The 13,626-nt window shown below is 47.2% G+C and overlaps 1 protein-coding gene across 1 annotated transcript; it reads right to left on the reverse strand.

The window, feature by feature from the left end:
- On the reverse strand, positions 477 to 12,515 carry GSTA1 (glutathione S-transferase alpha 1). Its single transcript, NM_214389.2, has 7 exons — positions 12,434 to 12,515; positions 10,093 to 10,206; positions 7,401 to 7,452; positions 6,180 to 6,312; positions 3,933 to 4,074; positions 1,697 to 1,828; positions 477 to 847 (listed from the first exon to the last, which is right to left on the reverse strand). The coding sequence occupies exons 2-7, from the start codon at positions 10,177 to 10,179 to the stop codon at positions 722 to 724; spliced, it is 672 nt and encodes a 223-aa protein (NP_999554.2). The 5' UTR covers positions 10,180 to 10,206; positions 12,434 to 12,515; the 3' UTR covers positions 477 to 721.

Raw genomic sequence — 13,626 nt, forward strand, 5'->3', positions numbered from 1 at the left:
CTACAGAACTCTGAGGAAATTAAGTTTCCATTGTGTTTAACCACTAACCTGTGGTCATTTATAACAGCAGCTCTAGGAACACCACACACAAGGTAGGCATGATTTAGGATTAGAAATTACCCATTTTGCTGCTTCTCTCACTAGAGGAACCTCTTTGAGGACAGAAACTATATCTGGCTTCTTCATCAACAGTTACCATGCTCCCAGAACACTCAAATGTTCCATGTCAGATATAAAATAAATGTTAGTTTCGAAACGGAATAGGAAAAAAGCGTTGGTTATCTGAAGGAAAAGTGTTCTCTTAAAAAGAAAAAAAAGAGGAAAAATAAGTTTTTCGGTTGTGGGTCAGCAAAATACAAAAAGGAAAGACTACTTTTGTGTCACCAAGACTGTCCTATGAGAGTTTTGGCTTAAATCTTTTTGATAATGAGAGTAGTTGTATGACGGTTTGGGGAACAAATCAAGGACTCCGTGATGGTTTTGCCTCGTTTAATTATGTTTAAGTCTCAGGTACATTCCGGGAGAAGATCATGATATTGCGTGCGAACAAAACAAAATTGATTGTTTTGCATCTAAATCTGAATTCTAATGAAATGAACACTTACACTGTGGAAACATTTATTAGACTGACGATAACTGGGATCTACATTTAGGTCAAGCAGTTGATTGATAGCAACTTTCAGAAGATTGGTCCTGGGTGTCCTGGGACACTCAGCCGGCTTTATTTAATCCGGAAAATATTCTTGGCTTCTTCTAATTTTTTCTCATCCATGGGAGGCTTCCTCTGGCTGCCAGGCTGCAGAAACTTCTTCACCGTGGGGAGGTTGCTGACTCTGGTTTTCAGGGCCTGCAATGCACAAGAGCACAGCTCACAGTGCAGCCCAGGACCAGCCTGTCACTGGCACAAGCCAGGGACATGGAGACCCCTCCCCCCCCAAGACCAGGACCAGCCAAGGCCCCTCCCTCAGCACCAGGAGGAGGCTGGACACAGACACCCACGGAGACACGAGGGTGACAGCGCTGTAGCGTTCTCCCCCAGAGACGTCTAGGGTCACACTGCATTCAGCTCACGTCTCCCCATCTTCCTCCCACACAGACACCCTGCAGAGTCACTGTCTCGTGCAGGACCAGGAAGAGTCCTGGGTCCCAGACGTCAACCGGGAACGGCCCCCAGATCTCAAGACAGAAGAGAGAGGGCAATTAATTGGGCTGGAACTCAAGACAGAAATCAGAAAAGGTGAAGCACAGGCCTGTCCAAACCACTGTGCGCTCAGAGAGAGGGAGACGGGGAGAGAGAAGCCAGCGTGGGAGACAAGGAACAGGAGCTGAGGGAGGAACTGGATGGCGGGAGCCGCTCAGACAGACGCAGGTGGGAAAGAGGAGGACGCCCCTGGGCTAAAGGGCAGCAAAGAGGAATGAGGACAGAGAGTGTCACGGACCAGGGGCCAGGGGACACCCAGCCCTGGCCTCTCTGCTTGGAAGAGGCGAGTCCCCCTCCCGAGGGCAGCCTCGACCCCCAATGTCCTGGGTGTGACCAGATCTTTCCAGGCCCCAGACCAGGGCCTCAGAGCTGAGGTTGGAGACCTGGGGGCAGGAGGCCTGCACAGTGATGGGGACCCTGCCATGGGAGCCCCAGAGTCCAGACAGCAGATCCCAGGGGGGAGGTGGGGGCCAGCCCCAGGCTGACAGAGCTCACCTTCAGCAGAGGGAAGTTGGCCAGCAGGCTGGGGTCCAGCTCTTCCACGTAGTAGAGAAGTTCAACCAGCTGGATGTCAGCCCTGCTCAGCTTGTTGCCCACAAGGTAGTCTTGTCCATGGCTCTTCAACACCTGGCGGAGGGAGGGGTCAGCCCAGGAGCACAGGTCCGGGAGCACAGGCTGGGCGCTGCTCCTGCCCACCGCCCCCCAGCCCAGGTCCCCTCTGCCCTCACTGGGCAGGCGTGGACCCTCACACCTTCTGCTCTCCCCCGACTCCTTGACAGGGTCCTGGGGGGTTCCTGCTGTCCCCTCCTCAGTCCTCAGGGGAGCCAGGCCTCCATTTCCTTCTGCCCCCTGGCTCCCTGTGGCCGCCTTCCTTGCTTCTTCCTCGGGGTCCAGGGCTCAGCCCCCTCTGCACTGGGTTCTGTTGTCCCCACACCCTGGAGTGTGCAGCCCTGAGCTTCATGTCCTGACCCTTCATCTCTGTCTCTGCCTCTGCCTCTGCCTCTGCCTGTGTCTCTGTCTCTCTCCCTCCCTCGGGCAGTGATTCCGTATTTATGGCAGCCTCCTACAAGCCTACTAACTATTGCCGAGTCCACATTTCTTCTCTTGTCTGCTCTCCTTATTTCCTGGCCTCTCTCTCTGGGACCTGAAATCAATCTGCATCGACTTGAACTCCCACCCCTCTGCCCACATCGGCTCTGACTCCTATGCCACCCGTGTCTGTCCGTAACAGTGTGGAAAACATTACCACTGCATGCTGAGCTGCCTAGGGGTGACTGCGTTTAATGTCTGCAACTTACTTTGAAATACAGAAGCAAATAGCATGTTTGATTGGAGGAAAGAAGGATGGGGAGAAATGTGATGAAGCAAATGTAATAATAAAATGTGAATTTTTGAATCTAGGTGCTGAGTTCACTGTACATCTCTTCCAATTTTTTTTGTATGTTGAGCTTTCCACTAAGACATACGGGAGAAACATGCGATGCTTATTTAAAATATTGCAACAATATGAAAATCCCAGAGGGAGAAAAAAAATCTCCCATGGCACCACCACTGAAGATGTTAACGTTTTGGCAAATACCCTACCAGACTATATATCCAGGTAGAGGTATGGGTAAGAAATTAAAAACCAAAATGAAACATCAAATGTTATATTGTAATATGCACTTTTCATCTATGTCATCATGGGGGCCTTTGATTTCACGATATGAATGTACTGAAACTGCAGTAACTATAGATTTCCATCCTGTTTCCGTCGTATGAATGTGCACAAACTATGAGCGTCAGGAGAGTGTATTTCCTGATATTTGACTCCTTGAATAGGACCAGACACATAAACAATGAGTTAACACTTGCTAACTTAATGAATGAATGATTTAAACTTCTTCTTAATGAATGAATGATAAACTTCTTAATCCTTTTGTTTCTCTGTAAGCTTCTTGTAACTCTGACAACATTTTTGGTGGTTTGGGGTTTTGGTTGTTGTTGTTGTTTTGCTGTATGATTTTTGTTTAGCATGATGTTAGATGGTTTTGCTCTTGAACTGTTCTCCTCTTACCTTCCAAGAGAAACATTCATATTTATACCTCATATAATGATGGGACATGACTTCCTTGGTTTTGTACAACTCCCTTTGAAAGTCTGAGAACCGTATCCCAATTGGTAGCTTCTGTTTTCTTGAACAGCTTTTCCTCTGTCTCTCCACCCCACCACCCCCATCTCTGCATCTCTGCCCTCATCCCCTCCATCCCCGAAACGCTACAGCATTCTCCTGATGGGTACCTGGTCTCCTGTCTCCCTGTCCATGGTATCAGAATATTCTCTGATGTGTTTCATTCATCGTGCCTGTCTTGGATGAAAAGCCCCTGCACTGTGTTGTAAAGGATCCATCTCTTCCAGGCTCCAGTGTGGCTCTCGGAGCTTCCCCAGCCCAAGCTCTAAGTAGAACCATGAACTTTATTCCACTGAGCAGAGAATTCCAGACTGAGCCCCAGTAAACGGAAATTTTGCTGAACAATTATAACCTGGGTAAAACTGGTTCAGTTCTTCCTCACAGAGGATTTTGATAAAATGCCCTGAGAGTCAGGGTGGTACATTAACTTTTGGGAAGGCTGACAGAGGTGAAGGTCAGTGCCCCAGGAATGCCAGCCAAGGTCAATGCCCCGGGAATGCCACGCACTACTTTTCTTTGTCCTCTAATCTCAGTGCCCAAAATGCTGAACGGTCCACTTACTTTTTCAAATGCAGGAAGATAACGGTTTGTCGATTTTTCTTTGATCGAGGCCACCTTGGCATCTTTTTCATTGGGTGGGCACAGTGGCAACAGCAAGATCATTTCACCCAAATCTGCCACACCTTCTGTATACATATCAATCCTGTGAGGCAAAATGACCAAATTGTCAAAAATCTCCTTCCTTGGATTCTAGAGTTTAAGAGTAGATAAGAATGGGGCGTCAGGAGGTGATGAAGTAATTCACCTCCATTGGGTGCACTGTTAATATGCCACTCCTTCAGCTATGACTTTTACTAGTTTTAACATCTCATTCTAGAACAAGCCATCAAGCTAGATTTAGGTCTAATACTTTTGTTCCACCCATGACCAAATATAGGGACAGTGCACACTGGTCACCTGTCCAGCGTCACAGGCATGAGAAATGGGTGGAATCACTGCAGGTAACCACTGAGACCCCACGTAGGGTTTTCCATCTCTGCTATGGTGTGTTCTGTGCACAGCTAGTGTGATGCATCAGCACCACCTCAATTAATAGCCCAGTACCAACACTTCCTCTAGTCCTTTCCCATAGAACCTGGTCCCAGAACCCCCTCCAAGTACTGTTGCCTGATGCTAGCCTTGTTGGTGTTTCTCAAGACTCGCCCCCCAAAACATCCCATGATAGAGTGTAACTCTTCATACCCTTCCTATAATGCGTATTCCAGGTGATTGTATTGTTTTTCTTCCAAACACGGTTTCCCACACGATGGTTTTAAATAAAAGTTTATGGAAATACAATCCACATAGCGTAATGTCACCCTTTTAAATGTAAAATTCGGAGCTCCCCTTGTGGCTCAGTGGTAACAAACCCGATTATTACAGGATGCGGGTTTGATGCCTGCCCTTGCTCAGTGGGTTAGGGTCCAGTGTTGCTGTGAGCTGTGGTGTAGGTCACAGAGGTGGCTTGGGTCCTGTGTTGCTGTGGTTGTGGTGCAGGCCGGCAGCTGTAGTTCTGATTCGCCCCTAGCCTGGGAACTTCCATATGCCACAGGGGTAGCCCTGAAAAGCAAAAACAAAAAAAAAACAAAACAAACAAACAAGCAAAAAAACCAAAGGTAAAATTCTGTGATTTTTTTTTTTTCCTGGCAAAGTCACAGAACTTTGTACCATCATCACACTCCAATTCCAAAAATATTTTAATCACTCCAGAAAGACATGCTGAGTGCTTTTTCAGGCAGTCCACATTCTTCCCTCCCTCCAGCTCCTGGCAATCATCAAACTACATTTGGCTTTATGAATATGAATGGCCTGCACATGTCAGACAGGTGGAATCATACAATGTGTGTTGTCTGTGTCTGGTTCCTTTTCCATAAGAGAATATCTTTAAGGTGCATCTACGCTGTAGCATGCATCTGGGCTTCGTCCCTTTTCCTGGCCAAATCGGATTCCATTCTTTGGCTGTCCCAGCCTTTGTCCACCCATTCGCCAGTTAGTGGACATTTGTCTTGTTTCCACTTTTTGAATATTAGGAACAACCCTGCTAGGAATGTTTGTCTACAGTTATCAGTGTGGTCGTAGTTTTCAATCCCTTGAATCGTGGAGTTCCTGAGCCATGTGGTAATTCCACGCCTAACTTTATCAGTAACTGTCACAGTTTGTTATGTGATTTTCATTTCATTTAGTCCCGTCACAGCAGAGAGGAGAACCCTCCTGATACAGTCGTAGAGATAAATCTGGCTGAGCCAGACTGTACCACCAACATGCTTGAGGGAACCCTACCACCTTAGGCTCAGCCTCTGGTAACCCTGCTAAGGGGTTGGCCCACGTAAAGGGCTGATAAATTAGGCACCTGGTCACCATTCTTCTAATTTGGGGAACTTAAGAATCAACTCTCTATATCCTCCCCTTATTGTGCCTTATCTTCTAGACACGCAGATGCTTTGTCCCTTTCCTCTAGCTGTTGACAGGTGTCCCACTCAAAAGGGCCTGAGTCCCCAGAGTCATGGTTCCATCATTCTCCCAGCTTCAAGGTCATCAGTGTGTGGAAACCACGGTGCTGCATCCATGGACCACATCCTTTTACATAAGCGCTTGATTCCACTCAAGTTGACTCGTCTCTCACCCTCATGGGTCTCTGCAGTACTGCATCTCGGTTACACCCACCGAGACCCTTCCTGCTATTGGTCACAATCCCCTGAAACAGTCCTAGGTAGAACCTAAACTGTTCCCATTAACTGCTGATTTCACACGGTGAAGAGAATACCGTACAGGGCTCTCTCCTTGGCGTCCTTCCCGTAGAGGTTGTACTTGGTGGCGATGTAGTTGAGGATGGCCCTGGTCTGCACCAGCTTCATCCCGTCAATCTCAACCATGGGCACTTGCTGGAACAGCAAACTCCCATCTTGTGAAAGAAGAAAAGAAGTGGAGTGAAATGCCTGATGCATCAAAATGCTTGTTGAAATGACTCAAGGTATAAAAGGAAATAAAAATGATAGCCAGGTAACATGTCAGTGGAAAGAGAACTTTGCTTTGAGCTTCCTGTCATCCTTTTCCTTATCAATCTGCCTTTTATTTTTGAATCTGTTTTTTCCTTTATCCTCTTATTTCCCATTCAGGCAACAGTAGGTCCCTTTATTGTAGGTGTTTGGTTTGCCTTCAGGGATTTTTTTTTTTTTTCCTTTTCTGCCAGGCCCATGGCACGTGGAAGTTTTAGGGCCAGGGAACAAACTTGTGCCACAACACTGAGAACGCTGAACTTTAACACAGTGAGGCACCAAGGAAGTCTTGTCTTCAAGAATTTGTAGGAAGAAGAGAAGAGAGGTTCCACTACCAGCTAGTTGTCAAGTCAAATGGGAAGTTCCCATAGGAAGTCTCATGGCGTTCATGGGGTTCTCAGGTTTTCTGTATGCTCCTCAAGTCCCACCACTGGAGAATGCGCAGGGGAGGCCAGCTTTCCCCACTCCACGGCTGCTGGCCCTTCTCCTTTGTCTCCATCCTCACACACTCACCCGAACTCCAACTAGGTCAACTCCACCTGGTTATTTGAGTCTGCAATATCGCTAGGATGTTACCTCGCCAAACTCATCAGAGAAAAGAATTCAAGGCACCTGCTGGGCCTGTGTCTCCCCCGCCCCCCTTCTCTCCAATGCATGTGTTTTCCTGTCCTTGAGTGGGAGGGTGATGTGGGGTTCTGTACAGATAGTGTTCACTCAGGGTGCAAAAAGGCAGGGAGAATCAATAAAGAGAAGGCATTCACAGGGCACCAGGGCGGGTTCCTTTAGCAAATACTCCGAGTTTCAGCCCTTCCTAGTCCTGAGTGAACTGCAAAACCTGCTCAAGGGGCCCCACTCCCCACCTTTAACCATGTTTCTCCCTCTCTCATTCCCACCACACACACACACACACAAGACATTGCTGGTGTTCAAACCTCAGCTTAAGACTTCTACTAGATTCTCCTCCCATCAGGAGAATTTAGTTTCCTGCTCTTACCATTTGTTAACTTATCCAGGTCTTCTGGAGTCTTAATAAATTTCTCTTCAAACTGAAAAGCAGAAGGCGGCAGAGAGATTTTGTTATTTCATTCAGCATTCCTGAGCTAGAATGGCCCCTGTCTGGTAGAGACCACGGGGAAGGTAAGATCTCAGAGTTTATCAGGGTGCACAGAGGACAGCGATCATGGCCATCTGGAAATTTAGATTAGAGCCACCAAGATAAACCAGGATTTGCGGCTTGTGATTGATCCCTTTGAAAGTTCAGTTCACCGCCACCCCGTCTCCACCTCTGTCAACCATTAGGTAGTGATTAGGGAGGGGGCTGTCACTGGAGGGAAGGGGCTGGGAAGTTCCTCTAGTTCTGGAGCTTCACTATCTCTGGAAAGCCTTTGTGTCCCTCTGAGATCAGGACAGGCTGTTGGGTGTCCCCCAGCATGGGGGATCCATGGTGCCAGTGACCCCCAAGATCCGGCCACCAGGGGCCTCTGCTTCTGTCACCTCCCTGTGTTCAATTTCATATTTGAAAAGGGGGTCTTCATGGCGAAAAGTTTGGGAATTGGTGGGCTTCTAGCTCATTGGAACAGTTCCTTGTGGATCTACCTGATCCCACAGAGTGAGAATATACACAGAGAGTGAGGTGTGTGGGCAACAATTTGATAAAGCAACCAAGTTCAAGACAACATAAGGGTGGTGGGTGGTCTCCGTGGGAGGGTAGCGGGGGGCGGGGGGGTGGGAGAGGCTGCTGGTGAGGCTGGCAGAGATGGTTGGGGTTGTGAGGCTCAGCCTCTGGGCCCAGAGCAGCCAGAATCCTGACCAAGGGCCTCTGGCCAGCCTGCCCCCCAGCCCCACCTCAGTCAGGCTGGCCTGGGGGAGGAGCCTGGATGCTCTCAGCATCTGCCCTGCTTCAGCCTCCTGTGCTGAGCTCCTCCTGCCCAGGGCCTCTGGACGCATCCTTGAACCTCCGAGCTGGACCACAGCAAAAACTGGTGGTTGTTGATTTATGGAAGGAAAACAGCCTGGATGGCACAATTTGATTTTCTGTGTACTTGTTTCTCCGTGAACTCAAGAAAGGACCAGGCTAATGTCCTGTGCCCTCATGAAGCAATCAGGATAGTGTAATCTCAAGGCTCAGGTAAACAGGATGTTAGCAGGCTAAGGGAACACACTGGAGGTTACCCCACATGACACCACCTCACCTGGATCCCTCCTTTACTGCTGTCCCCCGAGGGACCACATCTCCTGCCTCTCCATGACCCCCCCCCCCCAGAAACCCTCACAGAGGTGCTGGGTCCTCCAACCTGGGCAGAGAAGTGCTTACCTCGGTGGCACCCGTAGAGGGCAGCACTCAACAGAGTCCCACAGAAACCCAGCAGTTTGCTGCTGGGAATGTGGCCTTTGAACTCTGTGAATATGATTTGAACACTGTGAAATGCTTGGCTGTTCTCTAGAAGCTCCCACTCCTATTTGAATCACCCACTTGCCTGCATCCTCACTGGAGTGTAAGGTGTGTGACAGCAGGGACTGTGTCTGTCTGGTCCATCCCTGAATGGCTAGGAGCTGGCACAGACCCTGGCACTTCAAGGTTGCCCAGAAAATCATTGCTCAGTGAATGTATTACATCTAACGGGCAGTTTGTCACCATCTCCCCTCTCCCTATTTCTGGTTTAGGTTTTAAGTTTAATTACATTTATTTTCTAATGTTACTATTTTTCTTTTCATTATGGACATTCCTGGTATGTACAAAAATAAACAGAAAATATAATGATTCTCTCTCCCGGCATATGGAGATTCCCAAGCAAGGGGTCTAATCGGAGCTACAGTTGCCGGCCTACACCACAGCCACAGCAACCTGGGATCCAAGCCGAACCTGTGACCTACACCACAGCGCAAGTCAAGCAGGATCCTCGATGCACTGAGCGAGGCCAGGGATTGAATCCGCAACCTCATGGTTCCTAGTCAGATTCGTTTCCACTGCTTCACGACAGGACCTCCAAGAACTATCTTTAAAGTAGACACAATTCTTCATCCCAACTTACACATTAACAATAATTACTTTTGATCAAGAAGTATTTAATGTTCATGTTTCTAATTGTTGGGTCAATGTCATAAATAATATTTGAAAGTTAAAAAATCAAAATCCAAATAAGGCCAACCACAAACTGATTATTAACTTTATTTTAATTGTTCACTATGTTTGATAAGGCACATTTTAATAGTAAATCTGTATTTCTTTATATCTAATGAGCTCTTTTTTTTCTCTTAGCAGTGCCCACATCATGGGTAAGTATTGAGCCAGGGTCATACCCGAGTCACAGCAGTGACAGCACCAGATCCTTAAACACTAGACCACCAGGGAACTGCTAACAAATTTTTTTTAATGCAAAACTCTTCACAAGGTATTTAGTAAGAAAATTTTCCTAGCTTGTGTGAGAAAAGTACTTTGAAACAGTCAATTTATTTAGGCATACGGAAGTTCCCAGGCCAGGGACTGAATCCCAGTCACAGCTCTATGACCTACTGCCGCAACCCCAGATCCTTTATCTCACAAAGCCCTGGCTGGGGATCCAACCTACGCCTCTGGAGCGACCCCCGCCCGAGCCAGGGTCTGATTCTTAACCCCACTGTGCCACAGCAGGAACTCCAATACAGTCAATTTAGATGCAGCTAAGATGAAGGAACTCAGGCCCTACCTCCACTCCAGCTGCAGCCAGGAGCCACCGGATACACTCCATTCTGCCTCGGCCATTGAAATAGTGAAGAATGGGCTTCCCCGCCATGATGGCTGTCTGCTGGTCTCTCTCAACCTGAGTGAATGAGTGAATGGACAAAGGATAAAGCTGCAGAAGCCAAAGGGCTTTATGATTTATGACTGAACAACACCAAAAAGAGGTTGGAGGAGTGTCTGCCTCTTTCATGGCAGAGGTGGAAGTGCCTCTGGGATGCCTTCCTTGGCCCACATTCTCATCCTCAAATGTCAGCTGCAGGAAATTGCACCAAACCATAATCCAGTCTCCACTGGGTAAAATCTGATTGTCTCGACAGGCTGAGCACTGAGTCTTTGTGAAGATGCATGGGTGGGTGTTAGGCGGGGACCGATGAGACAACTAACACTGATTGAAAACCTATTGGTCCTGACCAACCCTTTGGATACAGCATATCTTTAATCCTCCAGCAGCCTCATGAGATAGTATCTCCATTTTTCGGGAAATGAAACCAAGGTTCAGAGCTTAAATGACACGTTCGGTCATAGTCCTGCCAATCCAGCCTAGGACTAAGTGAGGAGGGAGGGCGCCACACCACGGGGTAGAGGTGCCCCGATGGGGGAGGGGCTTGCCTCCCACGTGCATCTGATTGTCCACCATCAGTCAGTCTGCATTTTATCCAGCTTTTGTCATCAACCATGTTGTCCTAGCAGATGCATTTATTGGCTATTGAGTTGGAAGTAAATCATGGTTGGTGCCGTGGCCTGTGGTACTATGTAATCTCCCAGAAGAAAGTATTTTGTAAAATGTGGTAATTCTCCTCTACCCATTGCAGCCTCACTCTCCTCTCTGGGCTGTCACTGGGCAAGAGAGGAACTTCACCTACACACTGTGCTCTTTCGACAGTACACAGGGAAATGAAAAGACAAGTGAGCCTCTTCATCTTCACAGTGTCCACAGCATTGATGAAATGATGGTTTCTTTCTCTCTGTCTCTCTCTCTCTCTCTCTCTCTCTCTCTTTTTTTTTTTTTGTCTTTTGAGGGCCACACTCATGGCATGTGGAGTTTCCCAGGCTTGGGATCTAATCGGAGCTGCAGCTGCAGGCCTACACCACAGCCACAGCAATGCCAAATCCGAGCCACGTCTGCGACCTACACCACAGCTCATGGCAACACCGGATCCTTAACCCACTGAGCGAGGCCAGGGATCGAACCCGCAACCTCACGGTTCCCAGTCGGGTTCATTCCTGCTGCGCCACGACGAGAACTCCATGAAGTGATGGTTTCTTATAACACTTGTATCCCTGCAGATAGCTGAGAGGTGTAAAGATGGCCAGTTTGAGGAAATATCTCCGTTACCATTACTGTCAAGGACATTTCCTAAGCCTAATGAAATGGACATTTCTATAACAAGTATTTTTAACTAAAAAAAAAAAAAAAAAAAAAAAAAAAAAAAGGGCATTGGAATTCCTGATGTGGCGCAGCGAAAATGAATCCGACTAGTACCCATGACGATGCAGGTCCAACCCCTGGCGGTGCTCAGTGGGTCAGGGGATCAGGCATTGCTGTGAGCTATGGTGTAGGTCACAGATGCGGCTCAGATATGGCATTGCTGTGGCTGTGGTGTTGGCCAGCAGCTGCAGCTCTGATTTAACTCCTAGCCAGGGAACTCCCATATCCTGCAGGTGCGGCCCTTAAAAAACAAAAGAAGAGAAAGAATGAAAGAAAAGAAAAAAAATGCAGTGGTCAAGGCAGCTCCCCACAAGAATTGCCTCCCTGAAAAGACAAAAGGCGCAAGGTCAATAAACCCTGCTCTGGCCAATTTCAAGGTTGGCCATGAGCTGGCTGATCCCCAAGGAGAGAAGGGGACTTGCCAGCTGGCTGATTATAGAAAATATTAAGTAAAATCTAGTTATGCTGGCATTGACTCAGTTAGTCCTCTTGTAATAAAGCTTAACTTTGAAAGTCCAAAGTCTGCAGAGTATCTCAGCATCACAGTTTGCACCTGCTGTGTGCCAACTCCTTCCACAGAGCATGGGAAGCTCAGCCTAAACATCTGCTCTCTCCTACCCTGGTCATATCCTCAGACTGGCCAAAATTCTATCATTCTCTGTTCTCATCACAACATTAATGTTTCTCACACCTAAATTCTCATGCTTATTTTTCTAAATTCTTCATGTATCCATTTCTGTAACAATGCCTCCAACAGTGATTGAATAATCACCTTGAACTATCCCCCACGCATACCAAGAAGTCACCATCTGAGTGTAAAACAGAGATTTCCTTGTACTAAGAGCACATTACACAGATGTATAAAATCAGACCTTACCTTAGGAAAGGCTGTCTCCCACTTGGCTCAGCAACTCAATGCCCAGTTCACAGGGGTTTGTAAGCTGTTGTTGCAGCTGAATAACTCCTCCTCTCTGAGGGGAGAGCCTCTCAGGTTAAAGCCACTCCCACAGTGTCCAGGGCCACAGGTTCTGTGCTAGATTAAGATAAAAAATGATAAGTCATTCTCTCATGAGGGTATATCTAGTTCATATGTTTTTTCAAGGTTGGCAATTAAAGATTGGACACAAAATTTCAGTTTGATTAGAACTTTTCTGCCAGCCGATGAAAAAGGGCATTTCGAAAAAAAACTTACCGGAAGGTTTTCATGAATTGGATGTAAGGACAAAGGGAATGAAAAACCTCTACGATGGGGCTAGAGGGAGCTGGTGCCATTAAAGGGCAGAGCATCTCTGGAATTCTCTTTCATTGGGTTGCAGTTAAAATATAGGACATCCAGTAAGAGGGAATATCAGACACATAATAAATCATTTTTTCTTATTATAAGAATGTCCTAAACATTGTATGAAACATACTTCTATGAAAAAAGTAGTGTGTTATCAGAAATTCACCTTCAGTGTGTAACCTGTATTTTTCTGCTAGGTCTGGAAAAGCAATTTTTTATGTTCTTTCCTCTCTGCCACACTCTGAGCAGCCTTCCTACCCTCAGGGCCTTCGCGCGACTCTTTGTTCTGTTTGAAATACTCCACTGTGAGCTACTGCTGTGTTTCCCCTATACTGTTTTGTTTTGTCTTTTTTTAGGGCTGCACCTGCAGCATATGGCGGTTCCCAGGCTAGGGGTCTAATTGGATCTGTAGCCACTGGCCTACACCACAGCCACTGCAACACCACATCTGAGACTCATCTGCGACATACACCACAGCTCACGGCACTGCCAGGTCCTTAGCCCACTGAGCAAGGCCAGGGATTGAACCCCAGCCTCATGGTTCCTAGTCGGATTGGTTAGCCACTGAGCCACAACAGGAACTCCTCCCCATACTGCGTTTTTTTTTTCCTACATTTATTTTGATGTTACACATTTTTTATTAATTAAATTAATTAAATAATCAAGTCTATATCATTTCTCCCATAGACGGTGAGCTCCTGGTAGCTGGGCCTTGATCTTGATTTCAGTCGAGTCCCCATGGTCTGGCAAATACTAGCAGCTCAGTACATAACAGAGCTTTTTTAAAG

Source organism: Sus scrofa, chromosome 7, assembly GCF_000003025.6.
Source record: "Sus scrofa isolate TJ Tabasco breed Duroc chromosome 7, Sscrofa11.1, whole genome shotgun sequence".
Classification (NCBI taxonomy): Eukaryota; Metazoa; Chordata; class Mammalia; order Artiodactyla; family Suidae; genus Sus; species Sus scrofa.